Genomic DNA, 16,075 nt, shown 5'->3' on the forward strand with positions numbered 1-16,075 from the left:
GATCTCTGGTTTCTCTGCCTTTTCTAAAACCAGCTTGAACATCAGGAAGTTCACAGTTCACGTATTGCTGAAGCCTGGCTTGGAGAATTTTGAGCTGTTACCATTGTTAAATGTTAAGCTTGGGAATGTGGCAGCACAGGAGGTACACAGGCCCTCCTCTCACAACTTAGTCTAGCAGCAAAGGCTGCCTTTAGATCACTGACTTCGGAAAGCATGATGATTACTAGGTATAGGATGCAGAAGAATGGGGGACCTAACTTAGGGCTAGAGTCAGAGAAGTTACCCCAAGGAAGCCATGATCTAACTTAAGATGATTTTTCTCTGGGAGATTCCTTGGCTTACTGTTGCATGTTTTTGGAGCACTGGTGTATGACTGCTTCCATGCCTTTCTCTTCTACTACTATGAAGGCATGATGATCTTTTTTCATCCAAAGCAGCTGGCATTAGTGCCTGGCTCATACAGATGTTCAATAAATGTTTGTTGAATTAATTAGAATAAGCAGGTCATATTTTGACGTTCAGGATTCTGTTTCCAGAAAAAGTCATCAACCTATTTCTAGTTAACAGGCAACAGTGCCATCTGGTGGTGAGAGTTGGAATTTGACTGCATGCATAAATCCCCAAAGTACACTCTGCTTCTATATCCTGGAGTCGGAACTCTGGAGTAGAGGACAGGTCATTTAGACCATTTCTTTTGCCTCACAGATGAGAAAACACTGCTCAAAGTTTCAAGAACTTGAAATTTAGGCTCTATCCCCAGGTAATCTACACCCCATGGAAACAGGCCGGAACAAAGCTGAAGGAACATAAGGTATCATGTCAAACAGTGGAACTGCCAACTATTATTTACATACTTAATCCTGTTTGAAAGCTCTTCAATTCAAACGGGAAACTGGAGGAAGGAGACCAAACATGCACCAGCCATGCATGGATTGCCACTTTCTTAGTGAATGATTTACCTGCTATAAGTTCATGGAAGAGCCAGTAATACTCATGCATCCTGGCGTTATTCTTAAAGAGGGCCTACTTTCCCTCTAGCCACTGAAATGAGGCAAAATCATGTTTTTTAGCAAAACAAAAGTTAGGAAAATTTCTCCTAAATTCAGTAGTAATAGTTCCAGAGTGGGGGCTAGCATCTGGCTGGTCCCCTCTGTAGTATCCTGAGTTGCTTACAACATTCGTGTTAGGTCTTTTCCTGTCCTCAGTGTCACTCTGAAGTGTCACAGAGACTGAAAGTTTACAAGGTAGAAATGCCATCATCATACCTTTCAGCTGGAGCCCTCTTACTCAGCTTGTCTACAGCTACACTTCCTGTCTTCCCCACTGGGGCTCCTTCTGAGATCACTCGTTCCTGTTAGTCATCTCCATCTCCCACCATCACACCCTAGGCTCAAACTCTTAGAAGTGTCTTTCCTTCCTCCCATTCATTTATCACTATTAAGCCAGTCACCAAGCCCTGTTTTTCATAAGCCGAGTCCTGCATTGCTCAGATTTGTTCTTTTCTTCTTGCCACCACTAAACTGAGGCCCTTCATCTCCTGTGCTGCCCCCTAGCTCCAGCAGAGCCACTGACACCAAAGCCCTGTGCCCACCACTGTCCTTGACACCTCTGCTCGGGCTCTAGTCCTTTCCTGAATGTTCCCCTTCCCCACTCCCAGTCAATTCAGTGTACGCCTTAAAGACCCAACCCCATTCTACTTTTGGTAAACTACTCTGAACTCTTCCAGGCCACAGTGAACTTTTACCTTTTTATAAATCTTGCTATATTTGAATTTAAAACACAATGCATGGTCCACTGTGGTAACACTTTTGCAACTAAAGAAAACCAGCATACAGCAACGAAGACCCAGCGCAGCCAAAAATAAATAAATAAACAGAATGTATTTATACTCTCCACTTTGCTGTTGTTCAGTCACAAAGTCACGTCTGACTCTTTTGCGACCCCATGGATTGCAGCCTGCCAGGCTCCCCTGTCCATGGGATTTCCCAGGCAAGAATATTACAGTGGGTTGCCATTTCCCAAGTCTCCAGCATTGGCAGGCAGATTCCTTACCACTGAACCACCAGGGAAGCCCATACTCCCTACTAGTCCCTCACAAAAACTGAAGTAGGTATCATCCTGACTTTTCCAATATGGGAAGCTGTAATTTACTCAAGTCCACACAACTGAAAAATGACAGAGCTGGGACCCAAATCCAGAACTTGAGATCTCCGTCCTGTGCAAAGACTGCATGACGGAACAGAAGGCTTATGCATAAAGCAGTGCCGATCCAAAAAATACTTGCTCTTTCCTTCATTTCCCCCACTCACTGCACACACACATACACAGTTCCCATCAGGTCCCAAATCCAATACTTTTTTCCAATATATCTGCTTTATTCTCAGGTTTTCTTCATATATAAAAATCCTCGGCCAATATTTGGTCTTTATAAGAAGGAAGCTGAGTGATAACAACTAGAGATGATCACATTAAGTGAAGTAAGTCAGAAAGACAAATACCATATGATATCACTTATATGTGGAATCTAAAATAGGACACAAATGAACAAATATCCATGAAACAGAAACAGAGTCACAGACTGGGCTGACTGATGGTTGCCAAGGGAAAAGGGGTTGGGGAAGGGATGGAGTGGAAGGCTGGGGTTAGCAGATGTGAACTTTTATATAGAGAATGGATAAACAAAAACCTACTGTACACAGAGAACTATATTCAATATCCTATGATAAAACAGAAAAGACTACAAAAATGTAATATGTGTGTGTAAGTAAATCACTTTGCTGTACAGCAGTAATTAACAGAATAATTTAAATCAACTATACTTCAGTTTTTTAAAAAGAAAGTTGAGGAGATTCTCACATATACATGGTCTTACTGTGGAGGGAGTAAATTAAAAACTAGTAAGTAGACAAGGTATTGGGGATCTTATCAACATGTAAGAAACCAATTACCTCTGAGAAAAGGTGACTTTCATCCAAATGTTTTCAAAGACCATGATGTGAGCCAAGAGTGAAACTGAGAAATTTGGGGAGAAAATATAAAGTATATTACCAATACATTATGCTTGGAGGAGAGCCATCAGAGTGGTCCCCTGGAACTAAGGGCTGATGAATCTTGGCAGAACATTGGGTTTTCTAATGAAGTCAACATATGATGAATGAGATCACTATATATACGAGCACATCTTAAGACAAAATTGCTCCACAGATAAAATAGGACTTGACTATAGCCAGAATGGTGTTAAATTAAAACAAGGAGTGTACAGAGGGGCAACTGGGTGGGGTAGGGGGAGTCTGAGAGGCTGGTGGCCAACAAAAAAAGCCCAAATCCATGATGAGATGAAGAAAACTGGCGATGTGTATCCAGCACCTTCCAGCGAGAAAGGAACTTGAACCTGGAGACAATGGATAATTTTTATCTATAGCGTGCTTCTGGTTGTGAAGTAGAATATTTAATAAAGCTTCCCATGTAGCTCAGTCAGTAAAGCATCTGCCTGCAATGCGGGAGACCAGGGTTCAATTCCTGGGTCAGGAAGTTCCCCTGGAGAAGGAAATGGCAACCCTCTCCAGTATTCTTGCCTGGAGAATCCCATGGACAGAGGAGCCTGGCAGGCTACAGTTCACAGGATCACAAGAGTCAGACATGACTTAGCGCTCTTTCTAACCCTAAGTTAAAAATATTTCAATGCAGTTTGTTTCTGTTTGCTCTCAATTGCCCACAATATCTTTCTGATGACTCTTTTGGCATCATGAGTGTCTGGTCCTGGGAAAGGAGGAGCTCTGGATATGTGTCACAATCCCCTAGTGTGAACTAGGGTCTTAGTGTTCTTGTTTGTTTACAGGTTAATCACTTAATATCATGGATGACATAAGTCTGGTCCCAAATGACACTCCTGGTTTAATGATCAAATTAGATTTTGGACCTGCAAAGCTGAGGTCCATTAAGAAGAGAACTCTGAAATGGCAAGAGATAAATGGAACCTTGGTTTTAAGCTGTAGCAAAGCTTACTTTCATTTTGAGGCTAAACAGCTAAGGCTATAAAAATGCATGACAGCTGAAGAGCATTTCAGTTTACAGATCACTTTTGAGATCTATTTGATTATCATGAAAATAAATTTATTAATGCTATTTTAAGAAGAAAGTTGAGGTTTGTGACTTGACTAATGTCCAAGAATTAAAACCTAGGTATTCTTACTTCTGAAAGACTGTGTTTAACTTTGCTTCTCATAATAAGGGTAGGATCACTAACTGGTTATGTCATATTTACTTATTTGTGGGAGAGGGAATATTATTTCAGTGAAGGGAAATCTATCTTATCACCTTAGAAAAGAAAGGTTCCAGCTTAAAGTTGGAGCTATTTTGAACTGTGGGAAGGACCTAATTTAGGGATTAGAAAAAGGATCAGCTAGAGCCACACAAACATGCTCAACTGATTAAAAAATAACTATACTGTAAAATATACATGAAAGAAAAGTGAAAGTCGCTCAGTCGTGTCTGACTCTTTGCAACCCCACAGACTATACAGTCCATGAAATTCTCCAGGGCAGAATACTGGAGTGGGTAGCTGTTCTCTTCTCCAGGGGATCTTCCCAACCCAGGGATTGAACCCAGGTCTCCTGCACTGAAGGCGGATTCTTTACCAGCTGAGCCACACGGGACGCCCAAAATATACATAACAATTAACTATTTTAAGCATTTTTAAGTGTACAGTTCAGTGATACTAAGTATACTTAAAATACTATGCAACCATTACCATCATTGGCCTCCATAACCTTTTCATCATTCCAAACAGAAACTTCATACTCTTTAATAATAAAACTCCCCATTTCTCTCTTCCCCTGCCCCCTACAATCTCTTTTCTACTACCTGTCTCTACTCTAGGTACCTAATATAAGTGGAATCATACAGTAGTTGTCCTTTTATGTCTGGCTTAGTTCACTTCGCATGTTTTTCAAGGTTCATCCATGTTGGAGAATGTGTCAGTACTTCATTCATTTCTATGGGTGAATAATATTCCATTTAGTGACGTTACCACACTTTGCTTATCCATTCATCTGGAGATCGATATTTGGATTGTTTACATCGTTTGAGCATTGTGAATAATGCTGCTGTGGACATTGGTGTACAAGTATCCATCTGCTTTCGTATTTGGGGAATATACTCAGAAGTGAGTTACTGGATCATAATCTATGTTTAAATTTTTTAGGAACTTCCAAACTTTTCTACAGTGGCTGCACCATTTTACTCTCCCACCAGCAATGCATAAGGGTTTCAATTTTCCCACCTCTTGAACAATACATTATTTTCCATTTTAAAAAAAGTAATAGCCATTCTAATGTGTATGGAGTGGTACACCACTGTGGCTTTGATTTGCATTTCCTTAATGGATAGTAATGCTGAACATCTTTACATGTGCTTATTTGCCATCTGTATATCTTCTTGAAAGGAATGTCTCTTCAAGTCCTTTGCCTATTTTTAAAGTGGGTGGCTTTTTGTTGTTGAATTTAAACAACTGATTTTTGACAAAGGGTCAAAAGCAATTCAGCTGAGGAAGGATACTTTTCAACAAACAGTGCTAAAGCAACTGGACATCCATAGGTTAAAAAAAAAAAAAGAATCTCAACCTAAACCTCACATCTTACATAAAAATTATGTCAAAATAAATCATGAACATAAGACTAATGCTTTTAGAAAATCATAAGGGGAAATCTTTGGGACCCAGAGATATTCAAGTGTTGTAGGAAAGGGGACCCCTTCCTGGGCCTGAAACTGGGCTCTTATCTAACACTCAGAAATGAATTGTCCGAGGAGACACATGTGCTGACAAAGCAAGAGATTTTATTGGGAAAGGGCACCCGGGTGGAGAGCAGTAGGGTAAGGGAACCCAGGAGAACTGCTCTGCCATGTGTCTTGCAGTCTTAGGTTTTACAGTGATGGGATTAGTTTCCGGCTTGTCTTTGGCCAATCATTCTAATTCAGAGTCTTTCCTGGTGGCGCACGCATCGCCCAGCCAAGATGGATGCTAGCGAGAGGGATTCTGGGAAGTGGATGGACACGCAGTGTCTCCTTTCGACCTTTCCCAAACTCTTCCAGTTGGTGGTGGCTTATTAGTTCCGTATTTCTTACCAGGATTTCCTGTCATAAAATAACTCATGTGAATGGTTACTAAAGGGCCTGGCCAGGGTGGGCGGTTTCAGTCAGTGTGCTTCCCCTAACACAAGGAGTTCTTACACTCAACACTGAAAGAAAGAAAATGGTAAATTGGAATAAGTCAAAATTTTTGTTCCGTGAAAACTCATGTAAAGAGAAAAAGTTAGCTACAGAATGGAAGAAAATATTTGCAAACTACAGTCCAACAAATAATTAGTATCTAGAACGTATATCAATAACCTCGGATATGCAGATGACACCACCCTTATGGCAGAAAGTGAAGAGGAACTCAAAAGCCTCTTGATGAAAGTGAAAGTGGAGAGTGAAAAAGTTGGCTTAAAGCTCAACATTCAGAAAACGAAGATCATGGCATCTGGTCCTATCACTTCATGGGAAATAGATGGGGAAACAGTAGAAACAGTGTCAGACTTTATTTTTTGGGGCTCCAAAATCACTGCAGATGGTGACTGCAGCCATGAAATTAAAAGACACTTACTCCTTGGAAGGAAAGTTATGACCAACCTAGACAGCATATTCAAAAGCAGAGACATTACTTTGCCAACAAAGGTCTGTCTAGTCAAGGCTATGTTTTTTCCTGTGGTCACGTATGGATGTGAGAGCTGGACTGTGAAGAAGGCTGAGCGCTGAAGAATTGATGCTTTTGAACTGTGGTGTTGGAGAAGACTCTTGAGAGTCCCTTGGACTGCAAGGAGATCCAACCAGTCCATTCTGAAGGAGATCAGCCCTGGGATTTCTTTGGAGGGAATGATGCTGAAGCTGAAACTCCAGTACTTTGGCCACCTGATGCAAAGAGTTGACTCACTGGAAAAGACTCTGATGCTGGGAGGGATTGGGGGCAGGAGGAGAAGGGGACAACAGAGGATGAGATGGCTGGATGGCATTGCTGACTCGATGGACTTGAGTCTGAGTGAACTCCAGGAGTTGGTGATGGACAAGGAGGCCTGGAGTGCTGCGATTCATGGGGCCGAGAAGAGTCGGACACGACTGAGTGACTGAACTGAACTGAACTGAGAACATATAAAGAATTCTCACAAATCAACAGCTAGAAATTGGGCAAAAGACATGAACAGACACTGCACCAAAGATACACAGATGGCAAATGAGTACCTGAAAAAAATGTTCAATATCATTATTCATTATGCACAGTAGACCACAATGAGACGTCACTACATACCTATGAGTATGTCTAAAATGAAAAATACTGACAAATCAAGTACTGGCAAAGATGTGAAGAAAGTGGATGACTCATACACTGCTGGTAGAAATGTAAAATGGTAGACGCACTCTACAGAAAAGACTGATAGTTTCATATAAAACTAAACATGTTATTATCATACAACTGGACTCTTGGGCATCTATCCTGGAAAAATGACAGCGTTAAGTTCCCACAGAAATCTATATCAGCTTTATTTGTAATCCTCCTCATGTGTCTGTTAGCTGCTCAGACCTGTCCAACTCTGTGACCCTATGGACTGTAGTCCACCAGGATCTTTTCTCCATGGAATTCTCCAGGCAAGAATACTGGAGTAGGTAGCCATTCCCTTCTTGAAGGGGTCTTTCTGACCCGGGGATTGAACCTAAGTCTTCTGCATTGCAGGCAAATTTTTTACTGTCTGAGCCACCAGGGAAGCCCCTTTATTTGTAACTGCCCCTTACTAGAAAGAGCCCAGATGTCATTTGAGGGGCAAATGGTTTAAACAAGATGTTGTACATGCAAATCATAGAAAACTACTCGGCAGTGAAAAGGAACAAACTGATACATACAACAACCTGGATGAATCTCCAGAAATCTATTCTGAATAAAAGAAGTCAGTCCCCAAAGGTTACATACTACATTATTCCATTTATATAACATTTCTGAAATGACAAAATTTTAGAAATAGAGAACAGATTAGTGGTCACTCCCTTTGGGAGTGAGGAGGGAGGAAAGTGGATGTAGTAATAAAAGCCCCAAAGAGGAATCCTTGTGGTGATTTAAGTGTTCATTATTTGAAGATGATAGTGGATATGCAAGCCTAAGCATGATAAAATGGTACAGAACTAAACACACACACAAATGCATACAAGTACAAAGATCAGCATCAATATTCTGGCTGTGATACTGCACTAGAGTTCTGCAATATGTGGTCCGGTGCCCCACCTTCATGCATGTCTGTGGAGTGAATGCCTTATGAGGAAAAAAAGAAGAAAAAAACAACCATGAAATATCTGAAGACTTTCTGAAGACCTGAATCTAGTAGTGACTTAAATTCGGAAGTATCTGAAAGAAGAAAACAAACAAACACACAAATGTTTTCCACTGTGGAAATAAACCATGTGCTCTATATTATCCTCTAAAGTGCAAAAATAAAAACACACCATTGCAATTCCAGCACCCGAATACAACCATTTTAAACTTTAATATTTCTCTGCATTCCTCCCCAGTCAAGTTCCGTTCCCAGTTTTTGTTTTGTTTTGGCAGCGCCATGCGGGATCTCATTCCCAGATCAGGGATCGAACTCGCACCCCCTGAAGTGGAAGCGCAGAGCCCTAACCACTAGATTCCCAGGAAGTCCCTCTGTTCCTAGTCTTAAAAACATAACTACATTTATTTAGCAGTTACTATTTCGTGCCCTGCCTTTTACACTCACTGGCACAAAATAACCTTTTCCCGACACTGTTCTGTATTTTCCAAAGACTTTCTGAAAGGCTACGTTAAATTTCATGGTGGGATCGTTCACTTTAATTTCTTCCAGCAGGACTGCGGGATGCGCATCTCTGCGTAGAACGTTTGGCCCACAAAACTTTTAAACTACGTTCTAGAAGCGGACCACTAGCTCAACTTTAAAGTCTTAAGACGCAAGACGCCCCCTCCCATTACCCGACCGCGCTGGCTGACTTACCTACTAAACCCGGGTAGTCTGCACCTCCGTCCCTTTCCGAACTCCCTGCGCCCTCTTGGCCGCCGTAGACGCATGATGACGTCACGTGGCGTCGTGCCTGGTTTCCCTGGTGACGGTTGCCAGGACAGCGCAGGAAAGCGTCTGAAGAGGTGACGGACCTTCTGCAGCTAGAGATGGGGAGCAGCGGAGCAAACACTGTAAGTGCAGGGAAAACTACAGAATGGTTCCGGCTGGAGTCAAGGGAGCAAGTAGCCGCCAGGAGGCCTGGCCGGAGCCAGGGGTGTATACCTGTGTAAAGACTTATTGAGCTGTACAGTCACGACTTACTCATATTATTTACTCATGTAAATTATAATTCAATAAAAGCAGTAATTAGGGACTTCCCTGGTGGTCCAGTGGTTAGGACTTCGCGCTCCCAATGCAGGGGGCTTGGGTTCGATCCCTAATCGGGGAACTAGATCCCATATTCCACAACTAAAGATCCTGTATGCTGCAACTAAGACCTGGCACAGACAAATAAATAAATATTTTTTTAAAAAGCAGTAATGATATCTGAGCCCCATTCCTAGGAATTGATATTTAATTGGTCCAGGAATGTGCCACAGCATTGTTATATTTTAGGAGCTCCTGCTGCTGCTAAGTTGCTTCAGTTGTGTCCGACTCTGTGCAACCCCACTGACGGCAGCCCACCAGGCTCTGCCGTCCCTGGGATTCTCCACTTAAGAACACTGAGATTCTAATGTTCAGCTAGAGTTGACAGCCACTGCTTATAGGGATAGGAAGGAGTCAACTGTTGAGTCTGAGTAATGGGGAAGAGTATCCTGATGGCACAGTCAGGGATGGAAGGGTGTGTCGGGGGTGGGGTGGGGCGGTAACGCTCAGTACAGTTCAGCTGTGGCTGTCAGGGGATCTGAAGTGAGGGTGGGTCTTCCAAGCTTCCACATGGACACTTGCAAAGCTAAGCAAGAAACTCCAGGCTTGAGGGGTCGTACAGGGCTTACTACGAGTCGAGCACTCTTGAGGAAGAAGCACTTCGTAGAGTTTGCTTCAGCTCAGGCTTATTTTCCTACTCCGAGGGCAAGATGGCAGAGGATGAAGGCTCACAGGACACCTTGAGGCTCCAGTTTAGAGCCATGCAAGAGATGCAGCACAAAAGGTTACAGAAGCAGATGGAGAAACGGAAGGAAAAAGAACTGAGCCTCCAAAGCAGAGGTGATGACCAAAAAGAGCCCCTGGAGATCTCTGATGGCCTCAGCGTCCTCCAAGCTGGGGAGCAGAACTCGAAAACCAGCTTTCAGCAGAGGTAAATAGCAAGCTTGGACTCTCTCAGGGGCATTGCAGGGAGGTAGGGAAGATGGGGAGAATGACTGCAGACAGTTCGACAGTCCGGTTGGCCAGATGTGTGTTTATCAACTGAGACTCAAGAGGTTTCAACATAGAGATTGTTATTGAAGACTCTTGCATCTGATAGAGGGTCTGTGGGCCTATAGACATAATTTGGCATGAAATTTATTCAAAAACCATGTGAAGTCAAATGGAAAATTTTGAAACTCATCAAGGTGTAGTTTATTCACTTGGATTTTGTCTTTCATGAAAGAAAAAACTGGTTTTTGAGGAGCCAGTTGGCTGGCTCTGATGACTCACAGATGACCACTGCTCCAAATCTCATCTGAGATTGTTCTGCCCCAATTTCCCTTTCCTGACACACAAGGACACAAACCTACCTCTCATAAAGAAGCACTTGATGGATTGCTTTTATATAGTTGGTGAAAAGGTTGAAGAGTCCAAAATCTTCTCATTTTGCTCTAAATTTGTCATACAGATGCAGTGATTTATATAGGCTATTAGAAGCAGAAGTCTCAATTGATACCAAAGTTTGCTAGCCAGTTTGCTAAAAAAAAAATCACAGCAGTTGTTGAGCTATTTCTTTGCTTCTGGTTTCACCCAGAATCTATTTTCTCCATCTACAAATTCTACTTTTCATGGTTTCTCAGTTTTCACAATGTTCTACTGAAAAAGCTAATTAGAAAAAAATTAAGATGTCAATAATTGAAAATTTCATAGGGCTCCTAAATATTAGTTCTAAGTTAACCCCAGACCGATTTCCAAATGATCTTTACCCAAGTCGGAGAAAGTGGAATTTGTGGATATCCAACAATATTATTAATAATATCCATTATCTAATAATTAGTTGAGCTTCCCATGTGGCTCAGTGGTAAAGAATCTGCCTGCAATGCAAGAGATCCAAGTTTGATTCCTGGGGCGGGAAGACCCTCTGGAGAAGGAAATGGCAACCCAGTCCAGTATCTTGCCTGGGAAATTCTGTGGACAGAGGAGCCTGGTGTGCTACAGTCCATGGGGTCACAAGAAAGTTGGACATGACTTAGCAACTAAACAAAACAACAATAATTACTGTTACCTTTGAGCTTCCCAATTGGCGCTAATGGTAAAGAACCAGCTTGCCAATGTAGGAGATGTAAGAGATGCAGGTTCAATCCCTGGGTCAGGAAGATCCCGGGAGGTGGGCATGGCAACCCACTCCAGATTTCTTTCCTGGAGAATCCCATGGACAGAGGGGCCTGGTGGACTACAGTCCATAGGTTGCAAAGAGTCGGACAACTTAAGCAACTGAGCAGACACACATGCATAATTTCTATAACTTATTTACTTCCTGAGCAACTGCCTCTATGGAGCTGGTTTCGTGCCTAATGATAGAAACAATCACAGACCCATCAATCACATGTTTCTCATGTTTTAAAGTTCTGAAAAAAGCGTTGCAAGACAACGTAGAACATGCAATACCAGTCGCCTATTCTGATTTCCTATTGGATTAACCTGAGACCCAGAGCCCTGGCCTCAACTTAAGGCTTAGACAATCCTCTTTGGTCTTCTAATTGTTGTCCAGTCACTCAGTCATGTCCAACTCTTTGTGACCCCATGGACTGCAATATGCCAGGTTTCCCTGTCCTTCACCATCTCCCAGATGCTCCATCTTGCTCAAACTCATGTCCATTTAGTCAGTGATGCCATCCAACCATCTTGTCCTTTGTGGTCCTCTTCTCCTCCTGCCTTCAATCTTTCCCAGCATTAGGGTCTTTTCTAATGAGTCAGTTCTTCACATCAGGTGGCCAAAGTATTGGAGCTTCAGCTTTAGCCTCAGTCCTTCCAATGAATATTCAGGGTTGGTTTCCTTTAGGATTGACTGCTTTGATCTCCTTGCAGTCCAAGGGACTTGATTTCAAGAGGCTTCTCCAATACCATAGTTCAAAAGCATCAATTCTTCGGCACTCAGCTTTCTTCACAGTCCAACTCTCACATCCATACATGACTACTGGAAAAACCATTGCTTTGACTAGATGGATCTTTGTTGGGAAAGTAATGTCTCTGCTTTTAATATGCTGTCAAGGTTTGTCATAGCTTTTCTTTTAGGGAGCAAGCGTCTTTTAATTTCATGGCTGCAGTCACTGTCCACAGTGATTTTGGAGCCCCCCAGAATAAAGCCTCTCACTGTTTCCATAGTTTTCCCATCTATTTGCCATGAAGTGATGGGACCAGATGCCATGATCTTTGGTTTTTTAATGTTGAGTTTTAAGCCAGCTGTTTCACTCTCCTCTTTCACAGTCATCAAGAGGTTCTTTAGTTCCTCTTTGCTTTCTGCCATAAGGGTGGTGTCATCTGCGTATCTGAGGTTATAGATATTTCTCCCGGCAATCTTGATTCCAGGTTGGGCTTCATCTAGTCCAGCATTTCGCATGATGTACTCTGCATAGAAGTTAAATAAGCAGGGTGAATATAAGCAGAGAAGTTAAATAAGAACAGAAGTTAAATAAGCCTTGACCTACTCCTTTCCCAATTTTGAACCAGTCCATTGTTCCATATCCGGTTCTAACTATTGCTTCTTGACCTGCATACAAGTTTCTCAGGAGGCAGGTAAGGTGGCCTGGTATTCCAACCTCTTTAAGAATTTTTCCACAGTTTGTTGTAATCCACACAGTCAAAGGCTTTAGCATAGTCAATGAAGCAGAAGTAGATGTTTTTCTGGAATTCTATTACTTCTTCTATAATCCAAAATGCAAGTAAAACTAGAGGGCCTTCCCTGGTGGTCCATTGGTTGAGACTTTGCCTTCCAGTGCAGGAGCTGCAGATTCCTGTTGGAAAGCTAAGATCACACACATGCCTCGGGGCCAAAAAACTAAAACAAAAAAGAGAAGCAGGGCTTCCCCTGTGGTCCAGTGGGTTAAGAATCACCTTTCAATGCAGGGGACACCGATTCAATCCCTGGTCCAGGAAGACTCCACATACTGTGGGGCAACTAAGCCCATGCACCGCCACTAGAAGAAAGCCTTCACGCAGCAACCAAGACCCAGCGCAGCCAAAAATTTTAAAATAAATAATTTTAAATTATAAAAAGCACAGAAGCAGTATTGTAACAAATTCAATAAAGACTTTTAAAAATGGTCCACATCAAAAAATCTTTTAAAAATTAAGACTATAAATTTCTTGTAAGTATCACTTTAGCTGTTCACAAGTTTTCAGATATATTGCTTCTACAGTCAATCCATTCTAAATGCTTCATAATACACATTATGATTTCTTCTTAACCCATAAATAATCTAGCAGTGTGTGTGTGTGTGTGTATGTTTAGTTCTAAGCATATGACAACTTTGGAGTTCTTTTCTGAATTTTTGCCCTTTTTTAGTATTGATTTCTAATTTTAGATAATGAATATTTAAGAAAATGGTCTGCATGATGCTCATTATTTGAAGTTTGCTAAGATTGCCTTTGAAGACTACAATACATTTTTATGCATGTTCCATGGATGCTGGAATGGAGTATGAATTCTCTGGGCAGGGTTTTACATAGCTCTGTTGAACCCCTAGTAAACCATAGCATTCAAAGCTTGTTGCTCCTTTCACTTATGTGCATGTGTCCTTGATCATTGTTTTGAGAACAGTATGCTAAAAATCTGCTCATTGAGATTCCCCTTAATTCTTCATTCCTGTTTTATACAGACCAGTTCTAGTCACCACCCAGTACCCAGCCAGGGACAACAAACCTGGGCCGCGGAGGCCTGAGCCCCCTGTGATTCTGCTTTTCCCTTGCAGGGTGCTTGAAGATGAGATCGAACAGCTTCGGGATCAACTCAGGGAAACAGTGGATGAGAACGGGCGATTATATAAGTTGCTGAAGGAGAGGGACTTTGAAATCAAACATCTCAAAAAGAAAATAGAAGAAGACAGATTTGCCTTTACAGGTAACTGCACTGCTATTATGACAGTTCCTACCCTGAAGTCTAGGTCGGCTGGCCCAGCTGCCATGGAGCCTACAGGGTGGACAAACAGCAAGTTCCAGAGGGCAGGTGTGAAGAAGAGTGCAAGGGTCAGCTGTAATCAAGCTTGTCCAGTTAAGTCTCAGAAATGAGGGATGGGGAGAGGAATGGAGCAGGCAGGGTGGGCCAGCATGCCAGGAACCGGGAGCAGCAGAGGCAGAGGACAGGCATTCCAGGCAGTGTGGGTGAAGCTGCTGGGACTCATGACAGTTCTCCATGGCATCTGCTGCATGTTCGGTGGGCTGATGGCATCCATTCTATCTCGATACTCTGACTCAAACATGGACGTGAAAAAAGCCCCAGTAGAAGTAAGCATTTACTCTATACCTCTTGCTGTTACTGGGCGAGAAGGGTAGACAAGACAGGGAATTTGGCTGTTCCCATGGGGATTTCCTGGAATCCAGCAGCATCTAGAGTGGACCTTGTCTCTTCAGGTCTGACTTGGACCTTGGCTCTGCTGCTTGAGACCTTGACCCCATGGGCCTGTTAGGGACCCTGGGTATGTTAGCCCTGTGGGTGTGGACTGGACATTGACCACTGACTCTGTGGTTCTAAGCTAGACCTTATTCTTACAGACCTGGTAGAGACCTTGGCCCTGGCTGTCCTCTGCTCCATGCATTGAGCAATTCCCAGGTGGCTGACTAAAAAAGTACAAAGTCGGTGTCACCAATCACAGAGGGTAATACGTCTCACCTGGCATCTGCTGGAGTGTCCCCCTCTGCCTTTGCTAGTAAATGCCCTTGAGAGTAGGTGCACCCAGAGGACCAGTGCTGAATTAAAAAGCAAGGGAAATTTGGTATCTTAAAAACTCTTATGCCTCCCTCCATTCTTTGGCCTTTTCTGTCTAAAAATAAAGCTATACTGAAGAGAAGGTAACACCTAACCTGGCTTGGGTTTCAGATGCAAAGGGGCAGCTTTTGCAACACTGTCTCTCAAGGCTGAGAGGCTCCAGGGGAAGAGGAGATGCCTTCATGTTTTGAAGAGGAAAGTCTGACAGGCTCAGTTCATGTCTCTAAACCAGGCTGCTGACAGCTGATAAACTGGTTTTCCTTTGGCTGGATTTTTCGTGTTTGCTTTAGTTTTTCCATCGCTTTGTACAATTCTTTAATGATTGCACTAGTGCTTACAACACATATAACTTTTCATGGCCTACTTAGAAATATTATTTTACCACTCAAGTGGGATGAAGAAACTTTACCACCATATGGATCCCTTTACCCTCCCCCTTACAGTACAACTCTTAAGTATTGTATCTGTATATGTTGAAAATCTCATCAGAGAATGCTATTGTATTTGCTTTCAACCATTACACATGAACCATGAACTTCCAAATGTTGGATTTAGAAAAGGCAGAGGAAGCAGATATCAAATTGCCAACATCTGTCGGATCATCAAAAAAGCAAGAGTGTTCCAGAAAAACATCTACTTCTGCCTTATTGACTATGCCAAAGCCTTTGACTGTGTGGATCACAACAAACTGTGGAAAATTCTTAAAGAGATGGGAATACCAGACCACCTGACCTGCCTCTTGAGAAACCTATATGCAGGTCAGGAAGCAACAGTTAGAACTGGACATGGAACAACAGACTGGTTCCAAATAGGAAAAGGAGTATGTCAAGGCTGTATATTGTCACCCTGCTTATTTAACTTACATGCAGAGTACATCATGAGAAACGCTGGGCTGGAGGAAGCACAA

At 42.5% G+C, this 16,075-nt stretch overlaps 2 protein-coding genes across 2 annotated transcripts in view; one reads left to right on the plus strand and one right to left on the minus strand.

Annotated features, from left to right (window-relative positions):
- ACKR2 (atypical chemokine receptor 2) overlaps positions 1 to 9,102 on the minus strand; it is a 75,222-nt gene extending 66,120 nt beyond the window's left edge. Inside the window, exon 1 of the mRNA XM_010835433.1 lies at positions 9,051 to 9,102. The gene's annotated coding sequence lies outside the window, so the exon portion shown is untranslated. The remainder of the gene's footprint in view (positions 1 to 9,050) is intronic.
- A 44-nt stretch (positions 9,103 to 9,146) lies between these two features.
- The window catches only part of CCDC13 (coiled-coil domain containing 13), a 33,385-nt gene continuing 26,456 nt past the window's right edge, over positions 9,147 to 16,075 (plus strand). Inside the window, exons 1-3 of the mRNA XM_010835431.1 lie at positions 9,147 to 9,247; positions 10,127 to 10,353; positions 14,156 to 14,304. Of these exons, the coding sequence (XP_010833733.1) occupies positions 9,224 to 9,247; positions 10,127 to 10,353; positions 14,156 to 14,304 (400 nt within the window). The 5' untranslated portion in view covers positions 9,147 to 9,223. The remainder of the gene's footprint in view (positions 9,248 to 10,126; positions 10,354 to 14,155; positions 14,305 to 16,075) is intronic.

The sequence above is a fragment of the Bison bison genome, unplaced genomic scaffold (assembly GCF_000754665.1).
Source record: "Bison bison bison isolate TAMUID 2011002044 unplaced genomic scaffold, Bison_UMD1.0 scf7180017864043, whole genome shotgun sequence".
NCBI classification, from domain to species: Eukaryota; Metazoa; Chordata; class Mammalia; order Artiodactyla; family Bovidae; genus Bison; species Bison bison.